General features: G+C 44.0%; 1 protein-coding gene across 4 annotated transcripts in view; it reads right to left on the bottom strand.

Annotated features, from left to right (window-relative positions):
* The window catches only part of tbcelb (tubulin folding cofactor E-like b), a 43,076-nt gene extending 35,573 nt beyond the window's left edge, over positions 1-7,503 (bottom strand). The window contains exons 1-7 of one of the 4 annotated variants that reach the window (XM_056611070.1): positions 6,788-7,501; positions 5,460-5,554; positions 4,308-4,378; positions 3,707-3,886; positions 2,940-3,079; positions 2,564-2,745; positions 1,823-2,079 (exon numbers count right to left, since the gene is read on the bottom strand). In XM_056611070.1, coding sequence (XP_056467045.1) covers positions 1,823-2,079; positions 2,564-2,745; positions 2,940-3,079; positions 3,707-3,869 — 742 coding nt within the window. In that variant the 5' untranslated portion in view covers positions 3,870-3,886; positions 4,308-4,378; positions 5,460-5,554; positions 6,788-7,501. Of the gene's footprint in view, positions 1-1,822; positions 2,080-2,563; positions 2,746-2,939; positions 3,080-3,706; positions 3,887-4,307; positions 5,581-6,787 lie in introns of all 4 variants that reach the window. The other 3 variants (XM_056611069.1, XM_056611068.1, XM_056611067.1) reach the window with 3 other exon arrangements.
* Positions 7,504-14,262: the final 6,759 nt, after the last annotated feature.

Raw genomic sequence — 14,262 nt, 5'->3', positions numbered from 1 at the left:
GGATCCCCCTCGCCTGAGTATCGGCCCACCCCTCCACGTTGCTGAAATCCGTGTAGGATCTGACCGGAGCCTTCAGGGTCGAAGGGTCCTCACCTGCAGCAATAAACAAGTGCTGCAAAGGCGGGAACAAGGGGCACTGGGTAACCCGCCGGGAAAAAGATGGGGTGCGAAAGCACTCGCCCTGCATATCGTCAGATACGGGGGCGAGAGGCGGGGCCGGCATGGGAATCCCTTTGATGGCCGCCGCCTCACCCATGATATCCCGGAAGAGATCGGTCATCCGACGCGGACCGTCGTGTTGCATGACGGTGGCGCTGGTAACCCGAGAGCGGGAAAAACCGGACGCCGAGTCGCCGAAGACGTCGTCCAGGGAGGCGTCGATGATGCCATCGTCGACGTCAGGGCCAGCCCTGAACAGGTCGATGGCGTCAGCCAGTTCCACCGCAGGGGAAAAGAAGAGATGCCTGGAGAGGATCCACTCTTCAGGCAGCTCCCGGCAGGCGACACAGGAGACGGGGGCCGCCATAGCAGCCGCGGCGTGGTCGGCGCCGAGGCACCGAAAGCACGCCAAATGCCAGTCACCCGGTGCCAGGGAGGCGGGACAGGAGGCGCATAGGAGTCCTGAAAAGGACCTAGCTCCAGGAGCGCTCTCAGGTGGCCCTGAAAAGTGCCGTTTGTCCGCGGCCTCGCCCGAGCCGCTGCCACCGGCTTGGGAGATCCGTGTTGATGTTCTCATCTTCTTAATAGTAGTTCTCAATTTCTCGCTGATAAGCACAAGTGCTGAAAGAAAAGGGAGGATGACGAGCGACGGTATACACCGCGTTATATAGACACGATACCGTGGGAAATGTGGGCGGTGCCCACGCTGATAGGTGCATAGTTTGAATTTTCATGGGACAAGCCCATAAGGCTAAGCCCTAGACGGCGTAGCCTACATGAAATAGAACTAAAAACTCATTACACAAGCTGTGTGTGAAGTTCAGTAGAACATAACAACGGCCCGGGGTGCAAAACGCATGACAGCAGACAAATCAAACACTAACAGTAAAGCTTTTTCTCCTTGGTTGATCGCGACATCCACAAGTATCGCATGTGGTTGGTGCAGCTGAAATGCTTTTCAAAGGCTTTTGATTTCTGAACCAATTTTAGCTTTGGTGTGGGACTTTCTGTTATTTACTCCAACCTTTCATTAAAAGTTAACCTAGAAATTGGTGTTGATAACAATTTAGAAACAATGCCCTCCTTACTAGCAGTCACATTACTGGTGGCGGCTGCCATCGTCAAGTAAACCAAATGATGCCTGATAAGCTAGTATCAAGTTTATTGGATTCATGTTCCTCACAGCAGGCAGAACTAGTCATAAAGTCAGCGAAAACAAGGCCCACCCAATTTGAGGGAAGTAATGATTGGTCAATTTTACGTCAATTGAAATTAGTCTCATTGAATTACTATTACTCAACCCTCTGTGAAATTATAGTGGGACCCCAATCACAGAGCAGCACAGCTATGTGATCAGTTGCACAGCAACTGAGTCAGCAAAATTCTGGCCAAGGGCCTTCTTTTTTCATTCAACCCTTCACATTTCAACACAACATTTTCTGGGCAGGTTTGAAGGGTTGATTACCTCAGAAACATATATCTAGAATATCTCTTATCCAGTTAAACCTAGCCTTACCATCAGGAATTTCATCTTCTTTCTAATCCAATGAAATGCTTATCATGATTTAAATTCCAACACTTTGGCAACAAACCAATAGTTATTCCCTAAACCATCGGATAAGCAACAGCAAACTAAAGGGCTGTAATCTCCATCGCTCCTGACCTGAGTTGTGCAGGTTGATGCTTCGCAGGTTGGGAAAGAGGCCCTCCAGGACCACCCCACTGTCCTGTATGGATGCCAGGTTGTTGTTGGCCATCACAAGGGTGTCCAGGCTGGGGAAGATGGAGCCCAACTTGCGTACCTCCTCCCAGTCCTGGAGACTGTTGTCGGTGATGTGCAACAGGCGCAGCGTAGGGCAGGGCGTGGCAGCGGCCAGCACACTGTCGTACTTGTTGCGGCACAGGAACAGCTCCTCAAGCCTAGCGGAGGAAACTAGGTTAGAACAGGATGGGATGTGACGCCCCCTAGAGTAGAATTTACAAATACTGAGAGAATGAGAGAAAATATGAGGTAAAAAGCATGAAAGGAATTCAGTAATTGGTTGTATGTTGTGCCACATAGGGTCGGTTTTGGGTAGGTCCTGTTGTGGAAAATACGCCCCTAATATTAAACATGTTGAACTGAAACAGGACTTATCCATTTTACAGAGAGGGAGGCTTGAAGTAAACCATATACAGAGACAACAACAAGACAAGAACCCTATACTTACATCAACATAACATAAAAAATAAATGAAAAATAAACAAATCTTTAGCCATAGCTCTGCAAACAAGCTACTATCCAAAACCAAATATTTTTGTGTAATTTCATTTCACATGGTTTGATTTTTTGTTTTATATGCCCTAAAACCAATCCGAGAAGCCCACCAATGAGCGCTTTGTTACGCTTTTGTGTAGGTCTTACTCAGGCATGTCTCGTGTGAGGGTGAAGACCGTGTCCCAGGACACCTGTGTGTTGTTGAGCACCAGACGCCGCACACCACAGAAGGCCTCGCCACAGACAGGCCCCAGCGCTACGCTCGCCAGTGGGTTGAAGCTCAGGTTGAGGAAGTCCAAGTTGGGGATGTTAGAGACAATCTTACTGATCTGCAGACACACCCGAGATAGTAGGGGGGGGCAAAGGCAGCGGCACTCAGATACTGGGTTGAGAGAGTCCTGGTAGTAGTGAACTCAACGGAGTAAATTGCACTTGGTCAGGCCTCACCTGTAAGTGATCTCAATGGGGCTTACCTGATTCAATTGAAAGTCAAACGTGTCGTTGGGTTTAAGTGTGTCTTTACCTCCCTCCAGTCCTGGAGCGTGTTATGAGACAGGTCCAGCTCAATGACGTGAGCACAGAAGGCTGCGATCTCGCCCTGGTCCCCAGCCCGGGAGATCCCACTACCGTTCAACACCAGGATACTGGGCAGGTTCAGCCGATCTGCAGGAAACGGGACACATTTACTCAGGCTCATATGTGTTTATAGACAGGAAAGATAAAGACAAACAGGAGAGATGAATAAACATCATCATTGCAATGGAAGCCATTGGGCAAAATTAACAGTGATATAAGGGAATTTGGGAAAATAAATGGGGTAAGAACTAAAAGAAACACAACCAGTAAGGAGAACAGTGCCTGAAATGTGGAATATGGGAATAATGAAACCACCACAAATATGATCAATCCTACAGGCATTTTATAAGACGCAAGGGGTCCTCCTCTGGACCAGACTTCAGATCCCATGTTTGGTTCTTGACAGAAGCATACAAAGTGCACTTCACAGGTCATATTTCTACACTACGGAACATAATTAACAATCGATTTTTTTCTTTTCAGCTACATATCTCAATTGCTGTACTTTATGTCTATTTAATGAGAAAATGAAACTCAAACAAACTAGGATAAAAAGGTTGAACAATGGTTTCAAATGCAACCACGGTTCAAAAAATCTGTCACTATTTGTAATTTTGCACACCTTTTGTAAGCCTACTGGCAGTGTGAAATTAAGAATATTCAAACAACATGGGCCAGGGCCCATTAAAATTGAGATCAGGCCCTGTTCCCTACCTCTCATAGGGGAGCCCTGGGGGGCGACCACCGGTACCACCACCACCCCCATGCCGGGCCCCCGGCGGTAGGGGAAGTTCTCGGGGCTGTACTTCTCACTGATGGCCTCCATAAAGGTCCGACCTCTCTCTTGGTCCGTCTGTGTGGCTCCCTGTTCTAACATGGCAGCTTCTTCCTGGTCTGGGCAGCAACACAAGAGGGAATGAAAGGTCTAGGGCTTAGTTTGGAGCCACCCCCAGATGTTGGTGTCCCTCTTAACAGAGGGGCAGAAGAAATACTAAACTTCATAGAATGGTGCTTCGGTTAGTCTGAATATTTCTGTACTAGCCCAGTAGAAACACAGAAGCTCAAGGTCAAATTACCATATACAATTTAAGATACATTCAAAATATGAATCCAATGTTATATATTCCACCAACTATAAGAACAAATGCATCATTCATTATTCTATCTAATCAATCTCATGACAGATGAAAGCCTCCATTGTAAGTCATTTGTATATAGTAGCAGATCCAAAGAGCCAACTTTCAGTAAGTACCAGACACTGATCCTCAGTCTGCTAGTTCTTATATATGTGCATACAGCTCATTGAGTATCTCACCTGCAGAGGACAACACCACAACCTGCCCACTGTCACTGCTCACGGTCCGCTTGCGCTTTTGCACAGAGGGCCTGTGTGAGGGACATTTATTCACATAGATATCTATATATATATTCATTCACAGATTCATTCATTCTATTGGAATGCTTATGAGAAGCAAGACCTGGAAGAAGAGGTTTGGGGGTAAGGATATAAGCCTAATATGGAATGGAAACACATAACAACAATGAGAATACATCTAGTCACTTGACTATGGAACAGCCCAACAATAATAAAACTGTAGAGAGGCCACGGTTCAGAAAGGAGAACTTCATACAAATGTTTTTGTTCGTTTTTTTAGATATAGTCTTCAAATTTGGCATTGGTATACTTTGTAATCTCCTCTTAATTATATTCGACAGCTGGGCCAACCTGTTTTGGACACAATGTTAGAGCTGTTCAAATGTGTTGTAGAGGTGTTTACATATGCATGTATTTGACTTTAAAATGTATTTCTCTGCTGTCCTTCGCCTTATTGCTATGAATTTTTTCAGCTTTTACCATCTCTGGCAGCAAATATGTTGGAGTGTGGGTGTTTGGTCAAGTTGTGGTCACTACACTCTATCCAAATGGTCTGACCTTATGGGTTGCAGTTTCAAAGTTGTTAATCATGACGAAAAGGTCAAGTATAACAAATTTCATGCATATTGCACCTTCCTAGTGGTAATGGCAGCCCGTTGAAAATGCTGAACTTCCAGGCCTTGTTATAGCACCTCCTATGTGTTATTCTGGCCCAAAAAGCTTTTGGAGCCAAAAAGTCAGGAAGATAATAATACTACCAATTACAATAGGGTTCCTACAGATTTCGTAGTACCCTTAATAAAACTAATGATTACTAAAGGGTTCCTTTTCGTAGGACCCCTAATAATAATAATACTAACAAAAACAATAGGTTTCCTAAGGATTTCCTAGGACCCCTAATAATACTAGTAAAAACGATAGGGTTCCTACGGATTTCGTAGGACCCCTTATGATACTAACACAAATAATAGGGTTCCTACGTCATTCGTAGGACCCCTAATAATGCTAACAAAAACAATAGGGTTCCTGCGTCATTCGTAGGACACCTAATAATACTGTAGAAATATAGTCAAAACTTTCATTCATTCTTACTCCAGCGTGGCTGTTTGGTGAAGACGAGGTGAGGAGTGAAGAGGTCTCCAGAAGATGTGATTCCCCCTGTGGTCGGCTGTTAGTCTCAGGACAGGCTATAGGGTGAGGAGAAGCCAAGTGGCTTTCAATGAACACCTATATTCAGTACATGGCGCTGTAACGTGAATAAGTTCAAAGGCCAAGCATTTGACATTTAAAGAACTTCTAAAAAGATTCCACAATTGACTCCAAGAATAATTCAATATTTTTGTTTTTGCTTTTTTATTTCTCTAGCCAGATTATTGTCATTACACTGACCATGACTGGTGCAATACATTTTTCTTAGAGTAAAGCAAGTCACAGTCAAATAGGAGCACAAATTATCAGAGATGTCTTGAACATTGTTTTTGACACACACCAATGGATTTTCTTTTAGACTTCGGCTAATTTACTGATGAATCCTACATTTACTGAAACAATCCATTGAACCATGACATCTGCACCACTCGGCCTACCTTGTTACTTGTTAGAATCTGGCCCCACATATCCCATAATAAACCATCACATAAGGCCTAAAATCCAATAATAAACCATCACATCAGGCAAAAGATCCCATAATAAACCATCACATCAGGCCACAGATCCCAGAATAAACAATCACATCCGGCCTCTGTATCCCACAGATAATAAACCATCACATCAGGCCTACGTATCCCAGTGTTCCAAAAATCCTATAATAAACCATCACATCAGGCCTATGTCTCCCAGTGTCCCACAGATCCCATAATAAACCATCGCATCAGGCCTCTGTATCGCAGTGTCCCACAGAAAATAAACCATCACATCAGGCATATGTCTCCCAGTGTAGCTATAGCTTTAATGTATATGTATGTATGTATGTATGTATGTATGTATGTATGTATGTATGTATGTATGTATGTATATATAATGTAATATAATGTAACGTCCTTCCTGATTAATGTTTAATGCAATAATGTTATATAATATATCGTCCTTCCTGATATAATGACAGTTCGTCATCATCTGATGGTCTAAGGTTATAACATTTAAATTATGACATTTATCTTTAAGCGATGTACGTGTAGGCGATAAGGGGGAACAAACTGAGCAAATGGGTTGTAGAACCACATCAAAAGAACCACATCAACCGAACCACATCCAGAGGCTCTACTCCACTATCCGGAGATGACCCCGCAGCATCTCAGAATAAGACCGACAACACGGTCACCAATATGTAATAACCTCTAAAGCCATTACGACCAATACAACCAACATGGTATTGTTACTATGTGCTGTTTACGAAGCATGAGGCCATTCCGTCAACATACCTTTGATTTCCACTTTGAATTATCTTGTTGATAACAAACCTACTGATCCAATCCCGGAAGTGACGCAACTGCCCTTAAAGAAGGGACGTTTTTTGTTCTTGATATAACAATATTATCATATATAATATAATATCCATAAAGCCTATATTATGTTATCTAAGTCATTGTTGAAATTAAATACTTAATACTTACTTTTAATTTAATTATTTACATGGTAACTGAATAAATGGATGTGTTCTGAAGATAAGTTGGCGATATGATGCCATAAAGAATACTGCAGCCAAGTCACTCTAAAGTCTGAACGACTCTAAACAGCGTTTGTGTGGTATCTCGCAACGTCTTCAAAATAAAAGCCTTCAACTACGTTTGTGTGCTAACATAAGGGAATTTCAAACCTCCAAAATATGCATACGTGAGATTTTCAAAGGACATTTTCCCTTAAACTATATAGTAACTTCACAAGGTTATTTGTCTACAACTATTCAGTATAAAAGTTATTATGGTCACATCAGTCAGTCACAGCGGGATTATCAGTCTGCGTCACTCTACGTCACTCCCCGCTCCACGCGCATGTCGTTGGCAGAAAGAGACGAGAGCGACACAGGGGCTGTTTCCCAATGTCAAGGAAGCATGCTCAACGGCCGCCCTTTTAAGGACGCTACGTCATCGAACGCCGACAAGCACTGTTCCAATGTTGAGGACACTCAAAATACGCCCCCTTTTCGGGTCCTTCGTTTTTGAGAATTCCGAGATTTTTCAAGGATGCATCGCTGCATCCTAGACGAGCCAAAACTACCCACAATCCTCTGCGTTCACTGGGCGGGTTCTTGAAAATGGCAGAGAAGTACACGTTCAAACGAAGTGAAGTTATATTAGTTTTCAGAAATATTTTGTGCCGTATTGCTTTTTATAGATTCATCATGTTAATGCAAATAATCAAGCCTAAAGGCCTGTGCCACTTTTCAAACGTTTTTGCAACTTAATGGTAGGTTGCTATATTTTGCATGGACGTAGCTGGTGTTAAACACCACTGTCACCAATGTCAATTTACTCGCTCACAAGAGTACATTATTTATGTATACCTATTTATTTTTTAGGGTCAGCCCAGCAAACGGAGGCTTTTGTGCGCCTTAGGGTGGCGCACAAACATTTGTTTGCCGGTGGAAGGGATAGTGCCACTATCCAATGTTGTAAAATTAATGCACAACCGATCATTTGCAATGTTTGTAATTTTTAATGAACGTATATAATTGTATTTTATATGATATACTTATGTGTTCAAAGCACTGGTAGATTGTAGGCAGATATGAATGAATGAATCAGATCATATATCCAAATAAATACACGTTTATCATCTCTTTCGTTGTCTTTTTCCCCCTGCATAATAGTAATCAACCGTACTGTAAATGTGATGCATGAATTAAGTTCTCAGACAATTTCACTTAGTTTTATAAAAATTGAATGGATTTTCCTTTTAATAAAGACAATTCGATCAACCACAACAAAGCTTTTGTGACTTCCCCAAAGAGGCTCCATGCGAAGGAGACATGACCGCATTCATAACAGACAAAAGTCAAATAAATATCGATCAGCTTGATTGCTGCCATGTTTTATTCATAAGCGCACATGTGTTTACAAGCGGACACGCAGTATTAAAAAGCGGAAGCGGAAGCGATTCCACACTACTTAAGGCGGCTGCATGCTTCAGCGTTGGTGTTACGTTGTTGCGCAAAATTTACTCAAAGCAATTCATGCTCCCTTTTAGGTTGCGCGTGTTGCGCGTGTTGCCAAGCAATTTACCGCCAGAACAGTAGGTGGAGTAATATGTGGAGGAAAGTTTTTCGTTGAAGACGACCTCAAGAATGACGTCTTTGTCTGTGGGAGTCGTTGGTTTGTTTATGTGCCAGATCGTGTTCTCCCCATACACAGTGAATGATGGCAACAGACAGAGGAACAGGGGGGATGAAGTTGTTGATCATTGGGGTTGTATAAATGTGCATATCTCTCTACATTTTAAAACGAAATAATGTGTTGGCAGCAAAGTTAACTTCACTTCACGTTAATGATTTTGTATATGAGCCTGCGGGTGATACTCCAGACAGGAAGTAGTAACCAGACCAGCAGACCAATCACAGCCTTGCAGGCTGCACGGCTCGCGTAAAAGCTTACGTAAAAAATGACGCAAGTCTAGAAAAATCGCCCGACGCACGCAAGACGTGAGAAGTCGCGCAAGGGGTGCGCAAGGGCGCGCAAGGGCCTCTTGCGCTTGCGCTTACGCTTACGTAACTGAGCATAAATCAGCCTTAACCCCAGCCTCCCGTCAGATCACAACATTCGCCATACACAACGGAATATACAGATACAAGCGGCTGATCTTTGGCGTGTCTTCGGCCAGCGAGCAATATCAACACGAAATCGCCTCGGCACTCGCTGGAATAGAGGGTGTCGAAAACATCTCGGACGATATCGTTGTTCACGCTGCGGATCCAGAGACACATCATCAGCGTTTGCATGCTGTCATGGAGCGACTACAACAGTGTGGACTTACCTTGAATGGAGACAAGTGTGAGTTCAACATGGATCGTTTGGTCTTCATGGGAATACTGCTGACAGACAAGGGCATCGGACCGACTGCAGAGAGAGTCAGAGCGATAGCTGAAGCCAGAGAGCCTGAAAGTGCGTCGGAAGTGAGAAGTTTCCTTGGTCTGGTGAGCTATAGCAGCAGATTCATTCCAGACTTTGCAACGGTGTCAGAACCTCTACGACGCCTGATCAAAAAGGACACAGAGTTCGTGTTCGGCGAAGAACAGAGAAAAGCGTTCAGTGAGCTGAAAGGGGCACTGGCAAAGGCTGGAACTCTGGCATTCTTCGACAAAGACGCACCTACACAAGTCATCGCAGATGCTAGCCCTGTTGGCCTCGGTGCTGTGCTTGTGCAGTGTCAACTAGGCGAGAGGGTTCCGATATACTACGTCAGTCGGAGCTTGAGTGACTGTGAAAAAAGGTACTCTCAAACGGAGAAGGAGGTCTTAGCTCTTGTGTGGGCTTGTGAACGGTTGCACCCTTATGTGTACGGCCGACAGTTTGAACTTGTGACTGATCATAAGCCGCTGGAGGCAATCTACAGCCCGCGCTCAAAACCCTGTGCCCGGGTGGAGAGATGGGTCTTGCGGCTACAACCATACAACTTCAAGGTGGTGCATGTGGCTGGCAAGAAAAACATCGCAGACTCACTGTCGAGGCTGATGGGGGAAACAGCCCTCAAGGGAAAACACACATACGAAGCTGAGGAATATGTGCGGTTCGTTGCGGTGAATGCCACCCCCAGGGCACTGACAGCGAGAGAGGTGGAAGAAGCCTCAAAAACCGACCCGGAGCTGAACGAGGTTAGAGAGGCCTTAAAGACAGGACACTTTGAGAAATGTATGCCATATGCACCTACTGCAGCTGAACTGTGCGTAATAGGATACATAGTTCTGAGGGGGACGCGCATTGTGCTTCCCAGCACTCTACGCTCAAGAGCGCTTACGCTGGCGCATGAAGGACATTTGGGCATAGTGGGCACAAAACAGCATCTCAGAACTAAAGTGTGGTGGCCAGGGATGGATAGGGCGGCGGAGAAATACTGCAAATCATGCCACGGGTGTCAGATCACGTCACGCCCAGACGCACCCGAACCACTCAGACCAACTACACTTCCCGAAGGGCCATGGCAGGCTCTAGCTGTTGATTTACTTGGGCCCTTACCATCAAAACATTCGATTCTAGTCGCAGTGGACTATTACAGCAGGTATTATGAATATGAAGTTCTTACAACTGACAAAGTCATCGACAGCCTCGAGAACATGTTCAGCCGACACAGACTTCCAATGACACTAAGATCTGACAACGGGCCACAGTTCAAGTCTGACGAGTTTCGTGATTACTGTGCAGTGAAAGGAATTGTACATCTCAAAACAACACCAAAATGGGCCCAAGCAAACGGCGAAGTCGAGCGCCAGAACAGCTCGCTCATGAAACGAATCAGAATCGCGCAATCTGCCGGATTGGAATGGCAGAAAGAACTCAGGCGATACGTCACAGTGTATCGGGGAATTGCACACAACACCACAGGAAAAAGTCCAGCCAAACTCTTATTCAACAGAAAGATGAGAGGGAAGCTGCCTGAGATTACACCAACATTCATGGACTTTGAACTGCAAGACCGAGATGGAGAACAAAAAGGACAGTACAAACTTTACGCAGACGATCGGAGAAAAGCTGAGCACTCTGATGTGGCTGTGGGAGACACAGTGCTGTTAAAACAAGAAAAGGTGGACAAAGTCAGCACAAACTTCAACAAAACACCACACACAGTAATCCACAAACACGGCAATCAAGTGACTGTAGAATCACCGGAGGGAGCTCAATACAGCCGGAACACAACCTACGTGAAAAAGTACATCACAAGCCAGCACGAACGGGAAGACACAAGCGCACCAGACTACCCAGCGCAACAGCAGGCCATGAACTCTCACGAAGGTCCAGCTGTGCCAGCTGTGCCCGACGGACATGCTACATCTGTCTCGAGACCTCAGAGGCAAAGGAAGCCTCCCGAGAGACTGAAAGACTTTGTGACGATTTAATACAGTGGCGATGAGTTACTGAATTTGCTTATATGGAAATACAGTTGACCGTTCTTGTTAACTGAGGTGTTTGCAGTTTTAAATAGATACCTTGGTGAATAGTTAATGCAATGGTTAATGGGAAAATTCTAAGAATAAGAATAAGAAATCATTTTCAGATAAAGGTTCATTTACATAAGTTACAATGTGAAGTTTTTCTAGAGATGAGTTGATTAATAGCAGAGCTACGAGTTTTAATTACAACAGGTATTGATTTAGGTTTCTGATGACATTAAGTTCTGATCCAAGTAAAAGGGGGATGTCATGTACTGAATTACCATGCAGCAATGTGGGAACGTATTATTTGTTGCACTCAGGAATGTGTTGATGTGACGCACCGGAAGACTATGCGTCAGTTGAAGAGTTAACAAGTAAAGAAGACACACATGGTTGAAACGGTCTCGGAGTGATTGATTTAATTCGCATTTAAGTTCATAGGTTTAATCCTGAAAGTAACAGTTAACAGTATAGATGTAACAACGTGCACAGGACTGGTTGGCTCCGCAAGGCAAATAATGGAACATATCTATCTATCTAGGCCTATCTGTCTATCTATCTATCAACGCGTGTCTAGTTTTAATGTGATGCATTGTGTGTATGTCCAGTCAGACTTGTTCTGTGTGGTCTTGTAGGCTACTGTCCTGTGTGGGCCGAACCACCTAAATGGATTCCCGACGATTTGTGTCGTTTGGTATTAATAAAGACTTGACTAGGCTATATATCTATCTAGACTATTTAATTAACAATTATTCACCTCAGGCTCCGTGAATAGTGTGGAATAGAGGGATAAAAGACAAGAGATATATCCCTTGTCATTTATCCCTCGTCTTGTCGATTAGTTTGTTTATGTGACGATTTCAAAAACTTTTTTGGTTTTGTTTAAAGCATGCTACATGCGATTGGTTGGTTAGATTGGTGGCATGGAGAGCAAATGAAAATGATTCCCGCTTAAATACGAACGTTCTAGATGTATAAATACTCCCGCTTATCATCACTTGGTATCCAAACCACTATGGCGTTTCAATCTCTGAACTGAAAAAGGGTTGGGTCGTACAACACCGGGTGCCCAGTTACAGCCGCGATTAATACTTCAGCCGACATTTTGTTCAGTGAGTGAATAAAGGTAGGTAGGAACCAAAGTGCCTGCCGGTGTTCCCTGGGATCCACGCAAGCGAAGAGCGTCTAGATTCCGATTGGCTGTCAGTGTTTGGCCGCTGAAGCGCGTCATAGTCATTTGCATAAAGTTAAAAAGTTTTCAACTTTTTTTTGACGCTCTGGTAGCTCAACTTGGGCGGCTGGTAGCGTTGGTCACTTTGGTCGCTTTGGTCGCTCTTGCCCATAGAAAGTGAATGACTTCCGGCGATTTGGTCGCTCAATTCGCTTCTGGTGTGGACGTACTGTTAGTAATAAATCAGCGGTAACCACTGTTCTTGGTTGCGAAATTGCGTCAGCTGGGCATTCCGTGGTATTGGATGTGTTTGAATAAAACACATCCAATACACGGAATGTCCGCTGGTGCCGCCACTGAGGCTATAGTAGGCTAACGATGCTCTTAGCATCCTACGAGTACCCCTGGAGTCCTCGTTAGCTACGAGCGTATTCGCGACGTTTGTTACCAACGATGCTTTCGGGAAACGGTGTGAAAATTGTACGATGCTCGTACGACGCACATTACGATCCACTTAGGCTAACGATGCTTTCGGGAAACGGGGCCCTGGTGTCTCTTGTTTTTTCCCTCTCCCTTGTGTCTCTGCGTATCTCTTGTGTCTCTAACCCTAAAAAATAGTAATATCTAATAATATAGGATGATATTGGACCTTTAAAGAAACTATGTTGCGTAGGACAGTCTGTTGGCTATTATATTTAAACCAGGACGATTTTGCAGCAAAAGAGGATGGAAGGGATAACTTAGAGCCGATAATATCCAAAATGTGTGTTGAAATTTTTTAATTAATGTTTATTTTGTTTATTTAAATTAACAACAGTTTAAGGGGTAAGACTGTTATCGTCTTAGATATTGGCCACCATTAATTTATATTTATTATTTCATTTAGAAATAATAAATTTCGTCCACCCTCCATTTTAGTGTTAGACTTAAAGGGCAATTTCACCCATTTCACATAAGCTTTGTATTTTTAGAACCCCCCGCATATTTTTGAATGGTCTAGCATCATTCCCTTATTTTCTGGAGAGACTGGAGAGAACCGTATCGATCTCCAACACTTCCTGTTTTCAATTACGCAATATGACGATTTTTGCGTACAAGAAAATAGGAAGTGTAAAGGTGCGGCCACACCAGACGCGTATCTCGCGTAATTTTTACGCGAGATATGCGCGTAAAATGTTGCTTGACCATTTTGTCTCAAAAATGGTCGCATACGTGCCATACGCGCCATACGCGCCTACGTCACTCGCCTAGATGAGTCCATGTCCATGCAAGTGAACGGAGCGTTCCCTCTTCGTCATAACTATCAAACCAAACATCCTTCACATTCACAGAGCGAACATTACGAAAGTAAAATGCACATTTGTCGCTAAAAATGTTTCCATAAACGCATTTAATGGCGTAACTATGTTACTATTTCCACCCAGAATAAAGAAAGTTGTCGGCCGTGGCTGCGCTGGAGTCCGAGGTAGGAAACCCAAACGCCGCCGTGTTTGGGTGATAGAGTTTAGATCGGGTTAGATTAAATAATCTCGGATATAAATAACAATAATCGGGTTAAATAACTTCACATGGTGTGTCTGGTGTGTTTCCAGCAATCGTAGTGTTGATCAGCAAATATATAGTCCGCCAAGACGTTGAGGTTG

The sequence above is a fragment of the Gadus chalcogrammus genome, chromosome 16 (genome assembly GCF_026213295.1).
Source record: "Gadus chalcogrammus isolate NIFS_2021 chromosome 16, NIFS_Gcha_1.0, whole genome shotgun sequence".
Taxonomy (NCBI): domain Eukaryota; kingdom Metazoa; phylum Chordata; class Actinopteri; order Gadiformes; family Gadidae; genus Gadus; species Gadus chalcogrammus.
Note: the sequence above shows the minus strand (reverse complement) of the source record. Positions and strands in the feature narration are given on the sequence as shown.